Raw genomic sequence first — 24,114 nt, 5'->3', positions numbered from 1 at the left:
GAGTGCTATTTTTCACAAAAGATTACTAGCCCTGGGTTAATTCTGAGGTCAAACCAAGGCAAGATGTTTGATTTTCATACTTCAGCTGGAAAGCTGTGACTGTTCTCACTTAAGCAGGAATAAAAGTGTTCTCCAGCAGCTCCAAGAAAGGGCAGTGCTGCAAGATGACAATGATTGCACCATAGCTGGAGAAGAGGCATGTGGCAGAACTCCATAACTGCCTAAAGATATTACTTATAATCCTCTTTTTCAGTCATGTGATACCAATTACTGGGATAAGTCATTAATCACAATATTAGTTGCATTCATGTAATACAGGCTTGTTAACTCCAACAAAGTCCTGAGGAAATTACTGCTGAGGAATCAAAAGAAGAAAAGTGCAAAGATAACAAGTTTCATTCTGTATCCATCCATATGAAACCCAGGCCTTAAAACTGCTGGGAATACTCCAGGATAGAAATAGCATAGATAAATTGCATTTTTGCCAGCATCCCCACCCCTGAAATAAAAAGAACAAATTTGAATGTTGCTAAATACCAATTTGCTAATGATAGACATTAATTATTATCTCCTTTAAATATTAGAAGTAAAATAGATGAAACCATTGATTAGGGAAGGGGTGGTTTTGTTTCAGAAACAAATTACTGGAGAGGGAAATCCCTCTTCACCACATGTATGTGAAAAGTACCAATTTTCCTTTTAGTGCAGTGAATTTAATGTTTATCTGCTTTGCTTTAGAAAGCAAAATTCTGTAATTTTGAAAGGGTGGTATTTCAGTCACTTCTCTGTGCTTTGAATTTGAGCCTCTGGAAGGGTTTTAGTTTAGTAAATACAAGATGAAGTGTGTTTTTCTGTGCCCAGTGAGCCTGATGAATAATCTAATGAACAGAAACACTTCATCAGGCTGGCATTTTAATGTGTTCATTTTTTTCTACTTTACATTATCAGTCTGCTGAAAGAATCATGATTTACAAGGCCAAGAAAGAGCTGTCCTAACTCCACTGGATTTTAAAGTAATTTCTCCATTATCTATCTGTTCTTCTTAGCTTGCAAATGAGATGGATGGTGGCACAGTCTGGGTCTCATAGCACTTATGGCACCAGGATATTTCCCAAAACAGCTTTTCTGCTAGATTGGTTTAGATGGTGAGGGCAAGTAGGAATTAAGGACAGCCACGGAGCACAGGCTGCAGTGAAGTTTAAAGATGTGCACTGCAAATTCCTTCAGTGCAGGCAGCCTGCTCTGTGCCCTGTGTGTTGGAAAAATGCAGCCCTTTGTCATCACTGTGAGGGCTGGGAAGCACTAGGCCCAAGTCACCACAGTGAATTATTAGATTATTGATTATCTGAAATTATCTGTTAAATTTTCTTTCAGTCCAGTCCAGATACCAAAACTTAGGGAAGCAAGTAATTACATCAGTTGAGGTGTCTTTAAAGTCTGGCTTTTCTCCTTAAAAAACCCGACAGAATAAGAGGAGATGAGGTTGGAAGGCACCTCAAAAAGTCATGTACTCAAGCAGGTCCATTTTGAATGTCTCCAAGGATACAGACTTTACAACTTTTCTGGATGGTGTGTGCCACTGCATGGTCACCCTGATGGTAAAATAAGGAGTTTCCTGATGTTCAGCCAGAGCCTCCTGTGCTTCATGTTGTGCCCATTGCCTCTGATCCTGTCCCTGGGCACCAGTGAAAAGGGCCTGGCTCTGTCCTCTTTGCTTCCTCCCCTCAGGTATTTCTAGATATTACAGGAGCCCCCTGAGCTTTCTCTTCTCCAGAACACTCCCAGCTCTCCTGGCTTTTCCTCACAGGAAAGATGTTCCAGTCCCTTAATCACCTTCCCCACCCCGCTCCTGAGTGTGTCCATGCCTGAGGAGCCCAGAGCTGGGCACAGCACTCCAGGTGGGGCCTCACCAGTGTTGTGCAGAGGGAAGGAGCTCCTCTCTCATCCTGCTGGCAGCGACACTCCTCTTCATGCAGCCCTGTCTTTGTCAAGAGCAGATTGTTGGCACACACCTTTCTGCTTGAAAAAAAAGAAAATGAAGAAGCACCTGAAGTAAACACATTGAGAGCAGGTGTGCTGAGGGTGGAGATTTTGAAAGGATATCCTTGTTTGACTGCAAGTATTTTTGAATATTCCCTGCCACACAGAGCTATCTGATCTGTTCCAGAGTGTAAACAATAGAAATAGCAATTCTTGCTCCGTAACAATATTTGTCTTAAGTTGTGCTATTTGTCAGGGTGGATTAGCAAGGTCCACAGAGGGTTTCTGTGTCAGGAATTTATCTGAGCTCGCCCTTCAACATATTTCTCAAGTCGTCCTTATTAGACCTTTGTGCCTGAAGATATTTTGATTCACTTGCAGAGAATTACACCAGACACAGGTGAATGCTCTAAATGTGTGCAATATATAAACCCTCTTTCCTGTCAGAGGAAAGGTGCCAGCAATGGCTGCACATAGGAATTAATTGTTTTCCTTGCACTGGTGCCAAAGTTTTTTACTTTCTGCCAACGTGGCACTGTCTGAAACCCTAGAGAATAATATTTAAGTTGAACAGATTGAGGTGGAGGTTTGGCAAAGGGGAGAGGAAGAAAAAGGCTGTACTTTTTGATACAGAATTTAATGCTTCTGGTGAAAAGATCTGTTTCAAGGAGATTCTATTTTGGCCATGGTTAAAGTATTGTGTTACTTATCTCCTTGAGCCTGTACTGAGTAACTGTCCCAAATTTAGAAGAATATCAGCTGGATTTGTGTCATATGTTGTAGCATTCATTAGATAATAAAAAACCTCTACCAAAATAAACCCCACCATGATTCTATTGTTTCTGAATGGTGAGCCATGTGGTTAATTCCTGTGCTTTATATTTGTTAAATACCTACCCTCAGCTCAGAATTGATACATTTTAGCAGATAATGGAGAACTGTAGACATGATTTCTTGTACAAATCTCAATGTATTACTGTTTCTTGATTATTTTGCATGTTCTTTGTGTTTGATTTCTAATTCATTTAGACCTTGTTCCCATGAGGCTGATGCATTTCTACTATTGAGTATTTGCTTTTTAAAAGCAATAATACAATCAAATGAGCTGTGCTTTGCACCTTGTGTTTTCTTGCAGAACTAAAGACAGCATGTATCATGCCCTGACCTATGCCACCATACTGGAGATGCAAGCTATGATGACATTTGATCCTCAGGACATACTGAATGCAGGGAACACAATGAAGGAAGCTCAAGCCACCTGTCAAAGGTAAGACTGGAGCAATTCTGTCAGTAAATACTTCCTTCTTGGGAAAGTTTTGAAAGACTGCTGGATACAAAAGGAAATTCAATCTCACAGAAATCACAGGAAAACTGAGGTTGGAAGGGCATCAGGAGGCCATCTAGTCCAGCCTCCTGCTCAGAGGAGGATCACAGCTCATAAATGAGGGTGTTCTGCAGTCTAGTATTGAAAACTCCAGTTTACCACAATATCTGATTTTTCTTGTCAATTAGGATTTGTCCTACCTGTAGTCCTGGTTCTGCAGTGTCTGGAAGTTGTTTACAGTGTTCAAACACTGCAGAACATTCCCATGGGTGATGCTTGTACTGCAGTTGTCTGTCTGAGTCAACCGTGCTCCCACTTTTGCACCCACATTCACCCATAGACACAAAAAAATAAATCAAAACACCCCCTTATCCCTCTCCTTCATCAAGACAGATTTCTGTGCATGAAGGGGAAGAGACAGATCCCAGAGGCCCACGTTGGCTAAGTTCTCTGTGGACTGTGCTGAACTTTGTGTGTGTGGTGAGATAACAGGGGACTGCTGAGCATTGGAGGCACATTAGAGACTGTGGGGGTGGCTGGCTGAAAGATATGGTTCTCTGTTCTTGATTCTCCTTCTTCAGAATGACCAAACTGACTTTTTGCAGATTTAGGAAGAAATCTACTGTAGCTGATTCTATCAACAACCTTGTGCACAGGCAAAGCCTTGAACACTTCACTGAAGGTAACATCTTTCACATGGGTAATGTTTTCCTTTTTGATTTATGCAGCTTGAATCCTGTAGAATTGTTGACTCAGTATGTGCTTGCAAATTGTGAATTCACTGACAAAATCACTGATCTGGATTTGCTAGACCAAATGTCAGTGTTTTGGCCATTGCTGTGTAACCAATACAAAATCACTGGTCTTGTTGCTTTCTGACTCAGCACTCCCCAAAATTGCTGGGTAAGGAAATATCTGGAAATAAGTATTGAAATGCCTGTAAAGGTTCTAGATCCAGGAATTTATGGAAACCACCAGAAAAATTTCTGTGAAGTTTCTGTAGCTGTGTGTCATTTCTGTTTGGAGTTACGTCAGTAGTCTAGAACTGAAACACTCCAGCAAATTTGGAAAATATTTTTCTCAGTTTGAGCTCTGTGATCTTATTCCTACATTAATGGGCTAAGTGGTTTTTAATTACTTTCTGACTGATTGATTGGTTTTCTTCTCTCTGTGTGATGTTAGAGGAAATCCATGCAGAAATTTGTTATGCTGAATGTTTACTTCAGAGAGCAGCACTCACATTCCTCCAGGTATGGATTCCTGCATGGCTCTTGGGGGGAAAAATATCATGCAGGTTTATTTTCCTAAATGGACTGACAGAAGACTACAGTTTGACCTAATGGATCTTTCAGCTGGATCAAGTCTGGATTTTATCTGGGCTATTTGGGGGATATTAGAATGTTTAGTTTTCCCTCATGATTACTAAAAAATACTTATCTCAAGACCTATAGTGCTGAGTGCCCTATGACACCTTTCCCCACTCCCTTTTGGACGTGTGAAATGTAACTGCAGCAAGCAGCAATTTTTAAATGATGTGTTGGGATATCAGATTTAAAAAAAGTAAAAGGTGAGATGGTCATTGAAGTTGTGCTGGAATGCAAGCAAGACTGTTGTTTGAGTCTGGCTGGTATTTCCTTTGCCAAGACTGCTCTCACTGGTTTGTTCTTGAGCAGCAGTTATGTTCTGCATAGCTGTTAGGCTCCACACGTGCTTTCTCCTTAACAGTGCTGTCTGTCTTTAACAAAGGGGAGCTCTCCCTCTTCTTTGGGCTTTATCTGTCTGTCCTAATGAAGCTTGATTGGTTTGATGGAGCACCATTAGCAGTACTTGCTCGGGCTCCAGCATGCAATTTTAATTGTTAGTCACAGTTGAAATACTGATTTTTTTTTTTTTTCTTGATTTGGCTGTACTTGGTGTATGAAAGTGGGCCTCTTCATCTACCAAGGGGATAATAAAAGCCACAGTCAGAAAAAGGCTGCTGCTTCTTGGCTCAAGGGTGCTGATAGGAAATGGAATGCAGGTGGTGCTTTTATAGTGTTTGGGAGTTGCCAGGTGGGCTCTGATTTATATTGCTTACAGTTTATGAACCATGTAACCTTTTTCAGCCATCTGCTAAGTCCCTCTGCTAGAAACTATTGCTTCATAGCAACACCCATAATCAGGGGAGCTTCTAGTAGTTTCTGGAGTGCTGCTGATGGACTTTGAAATGACCAAGGTGTAGCTGTTTCCATTTTCCTTTGGGATGAGTAGTAGCCAGTTTGAGTGAGATCTAAAACTATGGAAGGAACTTCCAGAGTTCCACTGTTAAGGAGAGCTTCTCTGTTATGTCTATAGAAAAGGAGCATTTTAAAGCAGTGTCTCTTGGTTTTAAGCACTATTTTTCACAGATATCTGTTTATGAAAATGTTTATAGAGACATGAGATTTAAGAGTACAAAACCAATTTCTTGTCCTCTTTTGCAAAGGTCTCTTTGCTTCCTGTTCTCTTCTGTGTTTAATTTTTCATGAACACATGAACCAGTTTGAAAAATTAAACAGAGGCACTTGGTTCCAACAGCTACTGAAGTGGGTTAGTTTTGATGCTTAGTAAAAATGACCAAAACCATTTGAAAACACATAAAATGTAGTCTCAGCATTTTTCAAGGGCTGAAAAATTCTCACATTGGCTATCCCTGTTGTTGGTGTCATTCTAAGTGCAAAAATTTTAAAGCCATATTCCTTCCTTGTTCCACTTTCCATTCAAAGGAAAATATAACTGAACCTTTATGGCTGGGTGTGCTGCACCCCCCAATGTACTGTACTTAGTACATCTCATAAATTCCTCTAATCCATGCTATTTTCCCCACAGTGCCCTCTTATGAATTTTCTGTGGTGATATCTTCTGTTAAAACACATGTAGACTCTGAGTTAGTGTAACAGTAGACATCAAAACAAATCAGAGTGACAGATTATATAAGTGAGGCAAGAAGTTCCTCCAAAAGGTTATGGAATAAAGACCCTCTATCTAATGGTCCCCCAGATACTTTGGTGTAATTTCTCAGTTTGTTATAGCTTATCATGTATGGCTTTGTAGTATGGCTCTCATGTATATATTTGAATATTCAAACCAGAAAGAGCATATCCTGCATGATTTTACTGACTTGCTTCACTCTTAGGACATAAAACTGTGTTCTGCAGACTCTTGAGGACAGGCAGTGTACTGGTGAACATTTCCTGGCTCAGCACCACATACATCCTGACTACACTCAAGTAGAAATGAGAGAAAGCTATTTTTTTGAGAGAGCCACAAATGTACCTTAGGTGACATCTATTAGCTGAGTCCCTGTGTTCATTAAGGCAAATTCAGATGGTTCAAAGGTGACAAGGGCTAAACTGATCACAGAAAGCATTAAAATCAAATGCCTGTGTCTAAACAGAACAAAAAGTATCTTAATATAGAAAGGAAATCCTAAATGCATGTCTTAGAGGCTTGTATTGTCTGTGTCATGCTGGTTATGTTCCAGGTGTGTATTAATCTTCAGAAGACAAAAGCCCTTTATAATGCTTACAAATTCATATTGCTGCTGTGTTTCCATTCCAACAGGATGAGAATATGGTCAGCTTCATAAAAGGAGGCATCAAAGTCCGAAACAGTTACCAAACCTACAGGTGAGTCAGAGGGATGATCTCATTAAGTGCACTCTAGCAGTAAAGAGTGCTGCTGGTGAAATCATCCAATTCACAAATTCATTACTGTTGTGTTTACTGAGTCTTTATTATGGGCCTCACATCTACAGGTTCTTCCTTTGCATAACAAAGAACATGAGCATTATGGTTATTTGGATTGTGGAGACAGTGGACCCTAGCTCTGTTAACTCCCAAGGTTTTTCTGCTTCAAGTACCATATCCTTGACATTCTGTCCAAAAAATAACTGTTCTAAATGATGTACTGTTCATTGTGTCTGCATAGCAGAATTTGCAGGACTTGTAGGCTTTAGGCATAATGAAATGGCATTTCTTTATAGTACCAGCTGCAGCTTTTTGGAGCATTTAATACCAGTAGCTGAAGCAAAGTAAAAAGTGAAGGTTAAATATGCATAATATTTTATTTATTTTAGAATTATAAATTTTGATCCAGAGTGGGCACAAAATGTCTTGTGTCCAGCAGACACAAAACAGCATCAAGTCCAGGTTGTCCAGAAGGCCATTGGAAGGGAGAGAGATGACAATGTCCATGTTTGTGTGGGTTGAAGGTGACTCTAAATGCAGATCCAGAAGATTACACTTACAGGGAATAGTGCTGAGTCTGGTGGCAACAACCAGTCAAAAGCAGGTGACAGCCTGAACACAAATACATTCTTCCATTTTTTCCAATGTTTTTCCTCTCCTAATAATTAACAAAATAAAGTAAAACAATAGTGTAAAAACCACATAGCTGTAGAAAGCCTGGAGGCAAATTAATTTCAAGCTGAGCTGGATTACATGGAAAATAAAGGGAGACTACAAAGCTGAGACCTATAAAAGTTAGAAAAATAAGCAAGTAATTTCTGATGCATCTGCCCATTTTAGAATATTTATTACAGTTGTCTTTTCTCATATAAAACAAAATATTCTTTTGAACATGCACTTAATCTAGGGATTACTGAAATCAAGTCAAACTTGCTAATTTAAATTTGAGTCTCATGCACTGCTCCGTCATCTCTTTTTGCAGTGGCAAAGTTTGGTGATGTTCCCAACAGCCATCCTTGAAACATTTTCAGGCTGAAATGTGGTTGAATATTGACTGTTGAATTCCTGTTTGACAGGAATTCCTCTCCAGGATTCCATGGTTTTTAATTGACATTTTAAATTTAATGTGGCAGGAATTATTTGATGATAAATCCAGCAAAATGTAGATGTTGTTCACTTGAGTGAGAGGACAATTTGGCCTTTTTTAAACTGCTCTGTACTTCAGGGTAATGGGGTTACTTTCTTACTGAATTATAATTAATCGTGTTATTTACTGACACTGTAACAGAATCTTGTGCATTTCCAGGGAGTTGGACAGTCTCATACAGTCCCCACATTATGTCAAAGGAGAGAACCATCTTCATTTTGAGGGAGGTGTGAAACTTGGAGTTGGAGCATTTAACCTGGTAGGTACCAACACTCTCATCCTGAGTTGCTGCCCTGCTACCTCCTGAAAATGACCCTAACTTCAATTCCTGAGAAGTTCCACTGGCATCATAGTGATCATGTTGTTAAAATTAGGTGTGTGCTCTGACAGTGCAGGATCCCAGTGTCTGGTCTGAGCACATCAGATAATAACACTTCAGAAATAAAGAGATTGCTGCCCACAACGTGGTGTGAGGGCCCAGAGAAGCCTTGAGCAGAGCAGAGTTGCCTCTGCCTGTTGAATTCCACTTATTCTTTATTGACACTTGGAAAACTAGCAGGATCTAGGCTGTTAGCAGGGCAGTTGGAAGGGGTGGAGTACATGAATGAATTTTGAAGTGCTGCTCCAGCCACTCTTGGCTGTTGTTGTTTGTGTTCTGGCCAAAAAGCAGATGAGAAAATGGTGCAGGACGGTTCCTGGGAGGGGACTGACCCAGAGATGTGAGGGGTGATGGGCTGCAGAAAGTGCCTGGAGCTTCCTTTTGCTTGCATTGCTTTGCATGAGTCTGGCAAATGCTCAAATATCAGATTTACTGTACAAAGAACAAATATGGACTGTGTGGTGTGAACCCAGGATTTCTGAAACATCCACGTACTGGAGTTACTAAGCATGTGCTGTGTAAACATATTTCTGTTTAAATTATATGTAAAATACAGAAGGTATACATTTACCCTGAAAAATGTCATATAGAGATGTTTTTAGTAATTTTATTAATTATTTCTCGTGCTTGGAAAAATTGTAGGAGGCCATTGGTAGCTGAAAGGCAGAAAGTCTGTTACTGCATAAGTCTTACATTTTTCTCTCTAGACATTGTCCATGTTTCCTGCACGGATTCTGAGATTACTGGAGTTTGTTGGATTTTCTGGGAATAAGGTAAATGTGAATTAAATATTATTGGTTCCCCTCAAATTAAAAAACAGAGGCAGGAGTTTCTCTCTTTCCCTCACATGAGCTGTAACCCCCTGGTATCACACATGTGCACTGTGGCACTGTTGCTTTCATGCAGCTCAGTTTTGCTTGATTTTTTTTCTGAATTATTGCACTTCAAAGGTTGTAATACCATTGTTCAGTGTTGAAACAGTTGTGAAATGGGGTAAAAGCAATGGCTAATACAGGGATGTCAACATATTTAGGTTTTTAGTTACTGGTCTTTTGATGTAGGCATGTGCTAAGAAATCTGTAGCCAAAAGTGTATTCCTAGCCTTTAATATATTTATATAGCTTCCTTGGTAGTTACTACTGTCATTATGGGGTCTGAATGTTTCTGACAGGTTCTTGCATGGCAGGGGAAAACAAAATTTTATTTCTGCTTTAGTAGCAACTGGAAATTTGAGTGTGGCACCTAAATTCTCCTGCCTAAGGGAGTAAGGGCTTTTTTGCCTGTAGAGTAACCAGTCTGACTGAGGTTGTTGAGCAAGATGTTTAAGGAAGGAAGTTCAGTAAGGGAGCACCAGAAAACTCACTCTTTTATAATACTTTCTATTTACAAAACAAGTTTTAAGGAGAAAAGTGTCTCTTTTTTTAATCAGAACTGAAGCCTTACATGGCAGGTGGATTAGTGTCATCATCATTTTATTGGTTTATAGGAAGGATCTTATATCTGAAAATAAAATTTATTTATTTAAAAACAAGGAGCAGAGTGTGGATTACAATTTAGAAATTTCCAGGAGCTGACCAGGAGCTATTTCACATCAGTAAAGGCAAAAATCAAACAGTTCTATCTGTCAGTTTCAGCAAGAGAGCATTTAAAGCAAATATTCTCTTAGAAATGTAAAGGCAATTCACGTACCAGCGGAGTTCTGAGAATACTTTGGTGAATTGCTCATTTTACTCCTGCAGATGGAAATTGTCCCTGCAGTTGAGTTTTCATTTGGCCCTGGGATTTCTTGCATGGCTGTGAGTGGGCTGATATTTGTGTTGATGAGTCAGCTCCTATTACAGTTCCTTAATAACTCACTGAAGCATGACATAGATTACCATAAATCTGAGCAAAACCCCTGTTGTTTGCACACCATACAGAGGAGCATTTTAAACACATTGATCAAAGTTCATTGATCAACAATGAATTTATTTGTTGAAAATTTTATTTTAACACCCTAAAAAAGTCTTTCTGCATTTAACATTTGTGAGTCAGGTGCCTAAAGCCAAAAGCAAAATTGCAATTACATGTGCAGTCCTTTCTAGTGGTCGGTTTCCAAAGTTTCCAACAAGACAGCAGGCAGTCTAGAGGGTGAAAGAAACAGTGACAGAGAAAAGGGAAGTTTGTTAATCTGTGCTCCATTTGTCCAGGACATTTTCATACACCTGTGTTTGATGCTGCAGTCTTTTCCTTTAAATGCTTACTCTGAGATTGTGCAGCAGAGTCATGGTTAGTGCCTTGAGCTGTTTGCAGATTACCTGGAAGAGCTGTAGTGCACTGCAGGACAGCTTGATTTTGGTGTGGGTGATGTGTTTATTAAAACTGGATATAAATTTGTATCGTGTGATCCTCCATGATACCAACCTACCTCAAAGGCAGCACATTTACCCCTGGGGACTCTCCTTTATCTCTGAGTCATGTCATGGGGAACAGCAAATGCGGACATGCCCAAAGCTCCAGCACTTCCTAAGCCATTTGCAGGCACTGTGGACATCATGATCAACTTAACAGCAGTCTGGAGTCTCAAAATAGTAGGTGGGATAAAATCAAGAAAATATAAAAAGTAGCCTGAGGCCATGTTTGTTCCCTTCCAGTCCCAGATGTGCCAGCTATGCCCTTTGCACTGTTCAAGCTCCTTTCCCTTGCATCATTACTGAAATCATGGGCTAATTTGTGTTTGGTAGCACAGCCCCACATTTGGGCAGTGAGGTTGGGTGCAGTTTTGCCCAGTTTTGAGAGAGGAGCCTCGTGGGCAGAGGGGGGTGAGGCCCCTGTGCTGGGGAGCACGGCAGCCTGGCTGGGCAGCAGGTGGAGCGTGTGTCCCATCTGCACCCGGTGTTTGACGTGACTCACCTGTGACGTGACAGCAGGAGACTCCCTGCACTGTCTGCCTGGAAGCCTGAACCCTCCCCACTGCCTCCTCTGCCAGCTCTCAGGCTAATATTTACTCCTGGGCTTATTTTATAGGTGATTACAAAGGCTGTGCTGCTAAACTGCAGAGCAGTTTGACGTGAGCCTACCATATGTTAAGTGTAATTTGTCAGGGGGTCGGATGACAGCATGATCTCCATGAGCAGGCAAGAAAACTGTCAGATAGAACCAATTTCTTTCACATTATAATTTATTTTTTTTTAATGTGGGAGGACATTTTTCCCAAAGCTGAAGAATATTCTTGATGTGTCAATTTCTAATAAATTGAATTCCAGTTTCTCACTAAGCATCTCTTTTGAATTGCATTTTAGTCTCTTCAAATTTTAAATGAAGCTTAAATATAATATTGTTAAGTGGGATACATTCAAATGCCCTATCAGCTTAATCAGTCAGTTCTTTGAAAAGCTATTAATGTATCCATCCTCCTTGCTAAACCTGCAGCTATGTGATCAGGCCATGGGCCATGAACAATGACCCTGCTTTGCTTTAATGGTCAAGATCTCTAATCAAAATATTTATTTAAAAATAATATCCAAGAACTTTTGCTTCAGGGAAGTCGATGGGTTTTAGTCAGTAACAACTGAAATAAATATGAACCAGTCTCAGTGTTGTCTGATAATGATTTTGAGCATTGTCCTTGTTCATCCTGCAGTTGCTGTGGGAATCCCCAGTGCTCGCATGGGGAGTCCTGAATGAAGCATTGGGTGTCTTGGGACAAGAATTGAATCAATGAGATACGGAAATGATATAATACAATGTAGTGACAGTCTTGGGAGTTAGATTGTGGGATGTCACGAGGAACTTGCACAGAATGCTGAGAGTTACCACACTGCATCATGTCTGCTCTGTGTTCTACCTTATATCCTTCAGATTAGTTTATGTTTTGTGTGAAGAAAAACCTGAAATTTGTTAGTGTCAATTAGGGAAATTACAAAAATGTCTTTCTGGAAAAATTATGAACACTCACTGCCTTGACATCTGCTTTATATTGTCATCAAATGCCCTGTAATGGACTTTGTTTGGAGACTCACTCCTGGTGTTTTGGGATTGCTTCTATGAGTTGTGACATAGGTGTGGAGGTAGTTATGGGTCATTTATGGTTAGAAGGTGTGTCCTGGCAATTAACTATAATGTACTTAGGGCCTGGTGCCAGTCCCTGAGTGAGTGCAGTGTGTTTGCAGAGTTACTCCTCAGGCTCGAGTAGTGCTTGTGATTTGGTTCCCAGATCCTCAGTCTGATCCCAGAGAGCCCTGCATTGCCCAGCTCCTGGCACTCCCTTGGCTGATGGGGATTGTTGGTTAATCCCTGCAGGCTCCCTGTGGAGAAAGGGTGGTGCTTGAAAAGGTGATTCATGTGCCTGACCCAGGCTGCTGTGCCAGACTCTCCCTTGGAGGAGCACCCCTGCCCCAGCCAGGCTCAGAGGGAGCCTCAGGAGGTCTGCTGGGGAGTGTGGGATGTAAAACATGGCTCCCAGTGACACCCTTCGTATTCCTGTTTTCTGGGTATCCCATTGTGAGAGATGCAGTTTGCAAGAGGTTTTTTTGAGAAGCAGCTTTGCTGCAGTGTATTCTACAAGCAAGAATTAAAATACTAATAACAACTACTTCTAGATTTCTTTTATTTAGGCTGTGTCTTCTACTGGTTGTTATTACTTTAATACTGAAAGTTTGGGATATTCAGGTGGCAGAGTGAAAAGTAAAGAGCCTTTAATACCTCTGCTGGACTAGGCAGGGTTATGGACATTCCACAGAGTGAACTAACTTGCTCAGTGAGCTCCTCATGCCTGTGTAACTACTCAGTTCAAGAATTTAGAATTAAGGGTGTCAGATTTGAAGCCCTCTTCTATTGAATGGGTAATATTCTTAATCCAGTTACTGCAATCCAGGATGCAGTCCTGTGTAAAATGGGTGTGGGTTCATTCCTGTCCATACAGATTATAACTTTGTGTTTGGCTGCACTCAAATATGCTTTTGAGACTAAAACATAATTGAGATCAACTTGACAAAAGTTGCATTATTTTATATGACAAACAAAGTCTGTTTGAATCATTCTTAGTGCTATTCACATTCATTTGAATAGGAATGACATATATTTTTATATAATATGTCAGATACCAAATGCTGCAAAGTCTAGTGCCAGTAAAGGCTCAGTGAAATATCAAGCCTGAAGATTTTCATTGTAAAAAAATGTGCTTTGGAAATATACTTTGGAATTTTTTTTGCCAAAATTCGTTCCACATAATGTTTTATTTTACTTCTACCTTGAAGTGCTACTTTTAAAAAATACAAATGTTTGTGGTTTTCATCTGGGCTATTTGAAGAAGCTGAATATATAATATTTTGTTACTTATTTGTGTCCATCAAACTTTTCCTCTCAGCAGAAAATGAAGCTGGTTTCATTTTGCTAAGTACTTGATTTCCATTAAGTCACTGATTTTCTGTAATGATTTTACTATCTTTTAATTTCTTCTGTAGTGACATGCAAGTCAGTATTTTCATTTTTTTGTCCCAACTAGCTGTTCTAATAATTGATCTGCAAATATGAGTCATGTTTTTCCTTGTAGCAGTAATTAATGTAATACATTGAGCTTTCAAAATGAAAACAAAGAGAAGCAAAATCACAACCTCTCAAAATAAAAACAAAGAGAAGCAAAATCACAACCTCCCCTATATTTATGTGAAAAACAATTAACTGCACTAGTTAAGTGCAAAAATAGATGTCTGAGGAAAATGAGAATATGATTACAGGTTTCAGTGTTTACACGGTAAGCAGTAAAGGCGTGGTGGTGTAACACGCCTCAGTCAACAAGGAGACACAAAAGGTGAAAATCTGTGCTGGGATTGTGCTCTGAGGGCTCTCCCTGATGCCTTTCCTGGTGCCTCTGGTAGAAATCCCTCAGGGTTCCTATTTATAGTGTGGCTGGTTTGGAAAGGTGTCCTTGTAGTCACACACGTCGTGTTCCAGCGACCTCCCAGGGCAGTGATGGAGTAACTTGGAACAGATTTTGTCCCAGCACACAGTGGATGCCTTACTGTGCATATTTACAAGCAGGCAGATCTCTTGTTTGATACATTTGCATATTTATATTCTTGCTGTTGATATCATGGAACTAGTCCTAGAATGGCTGATAAATGCTCTTGCCTCAGGAGCTTGAATCCCTGAAGCTGGTTATCCATCATGCTGTCATTGACTACGAGCACAGTGTTATCCTTGATTGCTTTAGTTCTTCCCAAAGGGAACAGGAATTCTCTTCTTTTCATCATATTTTTCCACTGGTGGTAGTGGGCCAACATCATTGCAAAGCTCCTTTTGTTCTTGGCATACTTTAAAATGGCTTTTTGCCCTGACATATTTTTCCTCTGTTCATTGCAGATTTTATTTTCTTGATACCTTTAACTCTTCTGTGCAGTGAACCACAGCAAACAAGAATACACTGTACAATGGTGATGTGTGGGTTTTGTTTTGTATTTTTTTTTGTTTTCAAAACCCTGTGTTTTGTTTCTGGAATGCTGTTTAGCAGCACTTGGATCACAGTGATAAGTTGTCTCTCATTTTCTTATGTTAACCATGTAATACATCCCAAGTTGCTGCTCTGTCACCAGGTGTTTTCCAGGCTAAGCAGTAACTCCATGAAAAACTATTAGATAAATGAATAGGTGTATTTTTATCTTTAATTACTGTATAATCAATTAGTGCCTTTTGAGGAATTTTTCAGTGCCTTTTAGGGAATTTAGTGAGTGAGCAATCTGTAGCTGACCCTGCAGAAGTTAAGCCAGCAAAACACAGCCCTGGTTCTTTCCCAACACCTTGTCCCCCTCCCTGTGTTTCACAGGAACATGGTCTGCTGCAGCTTCAAGAGGGAGCATCTTCATACAGCTTTAGGTCGGTGCTGTGTACCATGCTGTTGCTTTGCTATCATACTTTCATGACCTTTGTGTTAGGTAAGATTGTTTATAATAACTCTTGGATTTGATTAGTTCTTGTGGGACACAAAGGGGAAAAAGATGATTCCATCACCTGTTTGTTGGTGAATTGTTTGTTTGTAACCAGATTAAATGTGGGTCATTTGTGGGCCATTTTACACTAATCATAAGTGAAGAGTGTGTTTTAATTTTCAAGATGGAGGTATTTTAAACAGATGAGAAGGAAGATACTGGGGATGGCCAAAAGTTGTGAGAACTGAAATCTGGTTTAGCCAGGTGCATTGTTGGGCAGGTTAAAATAATGGCTGTAAGTGATAATTGCTTTGTTGACATTGGATTTTCTTTGGGAGGTGACAGCTTCCCTCTAATGTGTACTTCTGTGTTATCTCCTGCTAAATCATTCCACAAAATGTGTTTGTGCCTGAGTTTTCAAGTCAGGAAGCACAATGTTTTCAAGGCTTCCTGCTGCTGCCTTAGTGCAGCACCAACCTGTATTTATGCTTTACTGAGTGGAGAGAGGAACCAACATATTGGCCAATTGAGGATGGAAAATCAGTACCATGCATTCCTGTTCTCTTTCTTTGCTTTGTTTTCTAACTATTTTTATCACTTGCATTTTTACACATTCTAGGGACAGGAAAAGGAAATGTTGAGGAGGCAGAAAAACTACTTAAGCCTTACTTGGCACGCTATCCAAAGGTAAAATGAATCATAATTTATTTGGTGTGGTCATTTAATGTTTTCATGCCAAAAATCAAAGATTTAGATTGTATGGCCAGATTGAAAACTGTTATAGAATACTTGTGTTTTTATTATTATTTATTACAGGGAGCCATATTCCTGTTTTTTGCAGGGAGGATAGAAACACTAAAGGGTAATATTGATGCGGTAAGTAATCATTTTGCTCTTGAGAAAGTAAATTTCAAAAGCTTTAGAAAAATTCCTCCAGGAATGTTATTTCCTTTTTGGCTAGTGCTTCCTCTGGCTTTGGACTATATGTAATTCGTAGTTTATTGAATTACAAACAGGAATTTTGTACACCATTTTGACTTTTTCCTCCACCTGATTTTGCAACCCCTCTCAATTTCTGGTGATAATGTAGTCCACCAGGATTAATGACACAGTTTTGTCATTGTCTTTCCCATCCTGCAGCAGATTGGATCTTTAATGAGACCCAGTGGTAATCCTTTGCCTTCAGTGTGAACAGAGTCATAAAAGACTAGAAAAAATTATTAAGATGAAAAATGCATGCCCAAAACACTCTGAGACAGAGTATCAGCTGGTGTGCAGGGCAGTAGCTCCCTTGAAATCCATGGAAGTGCAGCAATAAATGTCAGCTGAGCATCTGTCCTCTGCCTTCAGTTTCCTAATTTCCCAAGACACAAACATTCATTTTGAATGTGCTTAGAAACATAATTTTAAGGAATGGGGAGCTCTGTGGCAGGGTAAACTTGCTAGCACCAGGATGACTGTGGAGCCAAGAATCTCTCGGGTGAAGCAAACAGATGTGATTTTGGGAAACACTGGGCTGGCAATAATTTGGAAGCTGCGGGAGCCATGCAGGCAGATCCTGGAGCCCCAGTGTGTGTTACAGCTCCCCTGTCTGTGCATTTACACCTGGCTAAGGCAGTTTGGCAATCTCTGTGTGCAGGCAGTCCATAGGTACGAGGAATGCTGTGAAGCTCAGCAGTACTGGAAGCAGTTTCATCACATGTGCTACTGGGAGCTGATGTGGTGCTTCACCTACAAGCGCCAGTGGAAAATGGCTTTTTTCTATGCAGACCTGCTGAGCAAGGAAAATACTTGGTCAAAGGTAAGTTCAGCAGAACAGGAGGGCAGGAGGCCTCTATCTACAACCTTTCAAGTAAATTGAGTAGATTTTTTGTAGCTTTGAAGGTGTAGAGTGTAAAGTAAAACCTGGCCTGCTGTGACTGCTGCAAAATGATGTGAATTGCAAACATCCAAATCTGAACAGATGGTGGGCAAGCACAAATCTTTTGGGCCCAACTGGTAGATGAAGAGCAACTTGTTAAAGATGCTGTGTATTGACTGGTTGTGTCACCAGATGTTGCAATTAATGGTGCAAGTTGCCATTTCTTTCATTATGCTGTGGGTAAAAGCTCTTGTGCTGGTGAGTGAGGTTAGCCATGGTGGTGCCTCCAGGGTAACAAATGCAATTAGAAGTGGCGCCTGTATCCCTGTGCATCTGGAAGGGAGGAGCTCTTCAATCCAGAACCCTGGCAGCTCTCTTCCCTCTCTCTTCCCTTTTTGCCTTTTGAAAAATATGTGCCCTATTCCAGTTAGTGGGAATTTTCCTGAGCTGGCTTGACTTCACAGATATGCTGGGCAGGGGCTTAGCCACGTCATTCACCCCTTCCCTTGGGATCCATGAGCTTTGCCCCTTCAGGTTCATTAGATGGTCTTGAACCCAAACTTCTCCTGCCCTGGGCAGTTCATCTCACATGCTCTGCCTTTGCTTTCTGTGACCTGGTCAGGGAGGCTGGGACACTTGATGGTGAGGACTGAGGAAAAAAAAGTCAGAGTTCCTCAGTCTTCTCCAGATCCTAGGTAAGCTTGTCTCCTGCTTTCTTCCAGAGAGGGCCCACATTTTCTCTAGTCTTCCTTTTATCACCAGCACACCTATAGAGTCTTTCCTTGATGCTCTTTCCATCCCTGGCCAGGCATTGGGCTTAAGTTTTCCTAACCTGATCCCTGGCCATTCAGACAATTTCTCTGTATTCCTACCAGGCTACCTGTCCTTCCCTTCACCCTCTGTACGTTTCCTTTTTGCCTCCTGAGTTTGTCCAGGAGATCCTTTTTCACCCACATGGGCCTCCAGGAGTTTTTGCCCGACTTTCTCTTTTTTTGGGATGCATTGCTCCTGGGCTTGGAGGAAGAGATCCTTGAGTATTAACCAGATACTATTTGGGATATGTTACCAAGTTGTGATGGGACACAGAGACTGTATATTATTAGGTTTTTTCTCTGAGCATAACCTTATCTTAGGTTTTCTAGCACGTGTTCCTAAGAGTATTAAAAACTTTGCTCAAGCATAAGATTTGTTCTTGGAATTTGGACACAAACTGATACATACTAAGCATGTATCTAAAAACATGATCAAAAACCAATATTCTGTACTCACTTTCTAAAATACTTATCTCTTACTTAAAGTTTTGTAAGACTGTGAGCAAAAGCAGCAACTTCTTCCCTTTATGTTGCTGTTTTGTGCTTTATATGAATAAAGGTGATGCTGTAAATTCATTTTTCTATATAGATATTCTTCATTGTATTTGCAGGCTACTTACATTTACATGAAAGCTGCTTATCTCAGTATGTTTGGACCAGATGACTGCAGTCCTTTTGGAGACAGCGAAGTTGAATTATTTAGGTAAAATTTGCAAACTCACAGTTACAACAATTTACTATCTTTTCATGTCACAGTGCTGGGGGAACAGAGGCAAAATTATCGTGCAAATAGCATTGGATTGGTGTGAAAATGCAGAGTTAAACATCCTTTAGACTAAAGTGGACCCTGAGTTTGGACAGCAGATTTCTCCTGGCCATACAGTGCTGCTGCTGTTCCATGTAATGCATTCTTTTTCATGCTTCCTTTAATCAAAATGGAATGTAAGATGTGAAAGCCTTCAATGGATTTTGCTGTAAGATGTGTTCTTCCTTAGTGGGAACATCAGCACAACTTGATTCTTGGGTTCTGAGTCTCATAGAAGTAACAAATAATTAAATGTGCAGGTGAATCTATGCATTATAAACACAGTGAGATAACCTCACTGTGTTTATGCAATGTTTAAGCTCAAAAAGGCTTGCTGGGGCAAAGAAAATTTGGTTACTTTAGGGTTTAAAATTTTTATATGAAATCTAATTTTTTGAAATGTGATTACATTACTCTTTTCAAGTTTCCTCTGTCTTTTGTAATCATTATCAACAGATTTCACTGAATTTGGAATCCATTATGAAGTGAATAGTTTTAGTCTTTGGGAGAATGGGGAGACAAAAGCTAGTTTGCCTCTTTCTTAGTCTGTGAAGAGAGATGAGCCCTTTATAAGTCAGGTGCATCATCTAATTTAATCTTTCAGTGGGGAAGAGTCCCTCTCCTCCTGCTTGATTAAAGAGGAAGCCTAGAGATAAACGTGCCCTGCATAAAGACAGCTTTTGTGAGTATGTATTGCTCAGCTTCCCCGAGGTAGCAATAGCCCAGTGTGTAACAGCTTTTTAAAATTCTCCTTGGTTTGATCTTTTTTTATTGGTTTTTTTCTTTTTGGTTTTGAAGTTTGAATGTCTTCATCTCAGAGGTTCACAGGAGAAAATTCCTTACGTTTTCTTTTAAACTTTCAGGATTGTTCCCAGCCTGAAACTGAAAATTGCAGGGAAATCTCTGCCCACAGAAAAGTTTGCAATTCGGAAAGCACGACGGTATCTTTCTTCAAACCCCATTCCTTTGCCTGTCCCACCTTTGGTAAGTAAGAAATATCCACACACACCCCCTCTTCAACATTTTTATAATTTAGAGAAATAAACCAGAGATAATTGGAATAGTATCTTTCCGTGTTTCTAAGGTAAACCCTCTGCAGGAGACTGGAATGTTCCCAAAGCAAAGCCAGATGAATGCAAGGAATGCTGTAAAACTGGGGCATGCACCAGCCACAGGGAACTCAGCCAGCTGTTTGTGACACGTAAATGTGTTGCATGTGTAACTCATTATTCCAGCTATAGAGCAGCGTGCTCCCAACAGCTTTCTTTTGGTCCCCTTTGGAGGAACTTTGCCCTGGGTCTCTTCTGTCGTGTCACTTGCTAACAGAGCACTATAAGGTACAAGGAGGGGCGGTGTCAAGGAAACAATGGAGGGTTTGGGCACTGCATGTAAGGAGCTGTTTAATGTGCTCCTCAGTGTTTGCAGTTTGGTGCTCTGCAGAGCAGCTCATGGGTGCTGGGATGAAACAACTGACTCCTTTGGCCACCCCAGAAAACCACTGCAATTAAGTTATTTTTTTCCCTGTAATGCTGGCCTGTTCCCCATGGCCAGTTGCATGAGGCACCCATTGCAGTTACAAAAATCTGTCTGCAAAGAACATGTGAAAAAGAACATAAAAGGATTTTGAGTCCAGGGATTTGCCAAGTGCAGTGGTGTTAACACTTGCAGCGCTTTCAGCTGTTGTGTTTTTAAGAAGGAGATGGATAATTAGTAAATATTCTTTAAGAAAATGCCAGAACAGGGAGAACTTCTTGGAAACCACTCCCCAGCCCACCAGGGGTATGTGACACTGAAATAGATGTTACAGCAGAGCATGGGCATTCACCAGGGGCTGTGTTCCACTAGTGAGACTGACGTGAGAGAAATAATTAGGCTACTTTGATGTGCCTTTCAGGTTTCAGAGAGGAAGGAGTGCACGCTGGCGTTTGGCTGGGCTGTGCTGCTGGGATTTTGGCAGAGCAGGTTTCTGTAGCAGGAGCTCCCCCCCATCCTTGGCTGCCGTGCAGTTGCGTTTCCGAGGCAGCAGATGCCGCAGCTGAACAGACAAAGGCACTTCATGGATGGGGAGCTGGGGACAGAACCTCAGCTCCAGGAGTTTTCTTTTCATTATCAGGAGGCTTGCTGGAAAGAGTGAGTCCTCAAGCAAGTCTTAGCTCAGAGATTTAGCTTGAATAAATGTGGTTTGAATATTCCTGTTTGAAAACCACGTTAATGAATCTGCACTAGGTCCAGGAAGCTCAGCACAGGTTTTACAATCAACAGAGACCAGATGGTGAAAGCAACAGTGACTGAGGTTAACATGCTGCTTCAGCTACTCTAGCCTGACAGCTTTTTGTGCCACAGTTCCACAATTCACTTGTTCTATATAGAAATTTCATCCAAATGCTTTAAATTATTGCCCACAGAGAAGGTCATGTAAATAAATAGAATGAATATATCACACACTGATCTCTCTGGTGATCAGTGACAGGGCCTGAGGGAGTGACATGCAGCTGTGTCAGGGAAGGTTTAGGCTGGATATTAGGTAAAGGTTCAGCCACCCCAGAGGGTGATTGGGCACTGAACAGGCTCCCCAGGGAATGGTCACAGCACCAGCCTGACAGAGCTCAAGAAGTTTTTAGACAACACTCTCAGGCACAGGATGGGGCTCTTGGGGTACCCTTGGGCTGGGCTCAACAATCCTGGTGGGTCCCTTCCAGCTCAGGGTGTTCTGTGATTTTATGATTAAATAATGTCCTGAAGGCCAGTTGTAAGTCTATATAATATTTTCATCTTTCACTTTGTGATTGGTAGTAGCATTTGGTGATACTCTAAGAACCCTGGTAGCAAATAGAAATTCAGCTAATAGTTTTTAATAAAACTTACTCTAAGGACAGTTCAATAATAAAAAAGTTGCTTTCTTTGGGAACATCAAACAAACGTGAGGAATGTAAGAAGTTTACAGTTCAGATTTAAAATTCTGTGTGTGTGTTTGAAACTTGGCTTAAAGGTTAGAGTGTTTGGTTTTCTTTTTGGTTTGTTTTGCTGTCCTGAGATTTCATAATTTTTCTGTGGAAGAAGTGCATTGCAGTTATTTATGGATATTACTGCCTTTGCTAGGATAGAACTGAAAAACAAGAGGAAACCTTAATGAAGGGACAGTTAGCCATGTGCCATGAATGTTTTAAGTCTGTTTTGTTGCTACTTACCTTCTTCTATAAGTGAGAATGTGTTTGCATTCTGTTCAAGCAATTTCCTTTGCATTGTTTTCAGTAAGTGGCTCTTGAGGTGTCTTCCAGGGCTAATTAGTTCTGATAAACAGTGTAACAAGTTTTCAGTTGCAATGAAAATACATTTTGACAAACTGACTTTATTTAAGGAACCTGTAACTTTTTCATCATGTAGAGATAAACTGAAGTATTTGACAACTACATTTATCCAGTGCTGTAATTAATGGTGCTGTCATTTCTCCCTGACCCCAGGAAATGATGTATATCTGGAATGGCTATGCTGTAATTGGAAAATGTCCCAACTTAACAGAAGGCATGTTAGAGACTTTAAATGAAGCAGAAGAAGCATTGGCAAGAAGTTCAGGTAACCAGTGGTAGGGTTTAAGCAGTTATTTTACACTGCAATAGCTAGAGATATTATCTGTGAATAGAGACACACTCATTAGTAAAGTTAATTGGGTCACAGGAGGAACATAGGTAATGAAACCATGAACTATTTATGCAGATAGGAATATTTTTTATTTTTAAGGGAGCAACTATTTACAATAATAGTAAGTGATTTTTCCATCCACAGATGTGTGTTAGGAGTGGTTTATGACATGTGATAAAGGTCTGTTTATTTTGTTAGATCACATCAGGATATTCATTGACTTCATTACTTGGATCCTGAAGCTCCATTACCCTCAGATTTTGTTATCCTCTGGTTTGAAGGATAAATAGGAGAGGAGTTGGTTTTGTGTTTTAGAAGTGCTGTCAGTTTGTGATGTGACCTTTGGGCTGAATGTTCTGGTGTCACCAGTGTGCTGCAGAAATCCAGGACACCAGGGATGGCCTTTCTGTCAATGAGCACAATATGGGATTGAACTGAAACACCCTCTGCTACTGCATTTTCTGTCAGTCTCTTAATTAGCAATCCATGAGAAAATTCAATTGGTGTTTATTTCTTGTCAGTGTTTCCCAGCTCCTGTGGGAGTGCAAGCAGTCTGCACAGCATTTGTCAGTTTTTCCTTGACCAATATTTGATCTTACTGCTATTACATACAGCCTTCCTGCAAAAGGATCAAGCCCCTGTTGACAAAGGAATATAGGCTAAAACACTGCATTGCAGTCTTTTCTAGGGCCTTGGACTTCTGTGCAGTGAGTTACACAAGATTTGAAAAGGTTGCCTGAACGACTGACTAAAACTATCTATTTTTAATTAATTGAAAAAGAGAATGGGGAAAATATTTTTAGTGAAGGTGACATCTTAGAAAAAGGGCTTTGACCTATTCACCTTCTTTGTCACCCATTTTGTTTCATCATTTAAAATAAGTGAAGTATTTCCCTGTTCCTTTTTTTTTCTTAGTTGGCAAATTGTGGCTAAGGCTGCATTTTGCAGGGATTTGTAGCAGATTCATGTTTGTAGAACACTATGAGGACATGTAATTGAAAAGTGGGATATATTTTAAAACATGCCACCATTTTTAAGTGTTGCCTGTTCAAAATATTGACTTGCTGTTTTCAGGCATATTTAACGAATTGGAAATGAGCAACCAAGCTGAAGATTTTGCCTATAAACTTGTAAGAGTAAGCTGCTTATATGGATTGGCTATGAAAAACCCTGCAGTTTTCTTTGATATGCATTATGCAGAAATTTTCTGATGGAGAAAGAATGTTGATAGTAAAGATTTTGAACTAGGGGAAGCTGGAAAGACTCTGGGCTCTCAGAAGTATAAACTCCAAAGAAGGTATGGTAAGATGTGAGGTACAGGTAGCAAAGTTTCACATATTTTTATTTAGCCAAATGAAGGTGGAGAATTGACAGAATCCTTTCCCATTGGTAGGCCATGTGACTACAAGTCAGGAAGCAAAAGAGCTGTACAGTGCAATAAAGGCAAAGGGTTGAGAGATTGTAAATTGGACCTTAGAATTTACAAAATGGACACCTTAAATTAGTTCTTAGCTGTCAGAACAGTAAGATTGTGGAATAGCTGTTCAGTGGGAGC

The 24,114-nt window shown here is 40.3% G+C and overlaps 1 protein-coding gene across 3 annotated transcripts in view; it reads left to right on the top strand.

The window, feature by feature from the left end:
- TTC39A (tetratricopeptide repeat domain 39A) overlaps window positions 1–24,114 on the top strand; it is a 44,111-nt gene that overhangs the window by 14,008 nt on the left and 5,989 nt on the right. For 2 of the 3 annotated variants that reach the window (XM_064720369.1, XM_064720370.1), the window contains exons 3-15: window positions 3,116–3,247; window positions 3,910–4,004; window positions 4,487–4,554; window positions 6,887–6,951; window positions 8,318–8,417; window positions 9,245–9,310; window positions 15,340–15,448; window positions 16,062–16,129; window positions 16,259–16,318; window positions 17,082–17,243; window positions 18,727–18,818; window positions 19,784–19,904; window positions 22,382–22,493. In XM_064720369.1, coding sequence (XP_064576439.1) covers window positions 3,116–3,247; window positions 3,910–4,004; window positions 4,487–4,554; window positions 6,887–6,951; window positions 8,318–8,417; window positions 9,245–9,310; window positions 15,340–15,448; window positions 16,062–16,129; window positions 16,259–16,318; window positions 17,082–17,243; window positions 18,727–18,818; window positions 19,784–19,904; window positions 22,382–22,493 — 1,250 coding nt within the window. The remainder of the gene's footprint in view (window positions 1–3,115; window positions 3,248–3,909; window positions 4,005–4,486; window positions 4,555–6,886; window positions 6,952–8,317; window positions 8,418–9,244; window positions 9,311–15,339; window positions 15,449–16,061; window positions 16,130–16,258; window positions 16,319–17,081; window positions 17,244–18,726; window positions 18,819–19,783; window positions 19,905–22,381; window positions 22,494–24,114) is intronic. The other variant, XM_064720368.1, reaches the window with a different exon arrangement.

The sequence above is a fragment of the Zonotrichia leucophrys genome, chromosome 8 (genome assembly GCF_028769735.1).
Source record: "Zonotrichia leucophrys gambelii isolate GWCS_2022_RI chromosome 8, RI_Zleu_2.0, whole genome shotgun sequence".
NCBI classification, from domain to species: domain Eukaryota; kingdom Metazoa; phylum Chordata; class Aves; order Passeriformes; family Passerellidae; genus Zonotrichia; species Zonotrichia leucophrys.
Note: the sequence above shows the minus strand (reverse complement) of the source record. Positions and strands in the feature narration are given on the sequence as shown.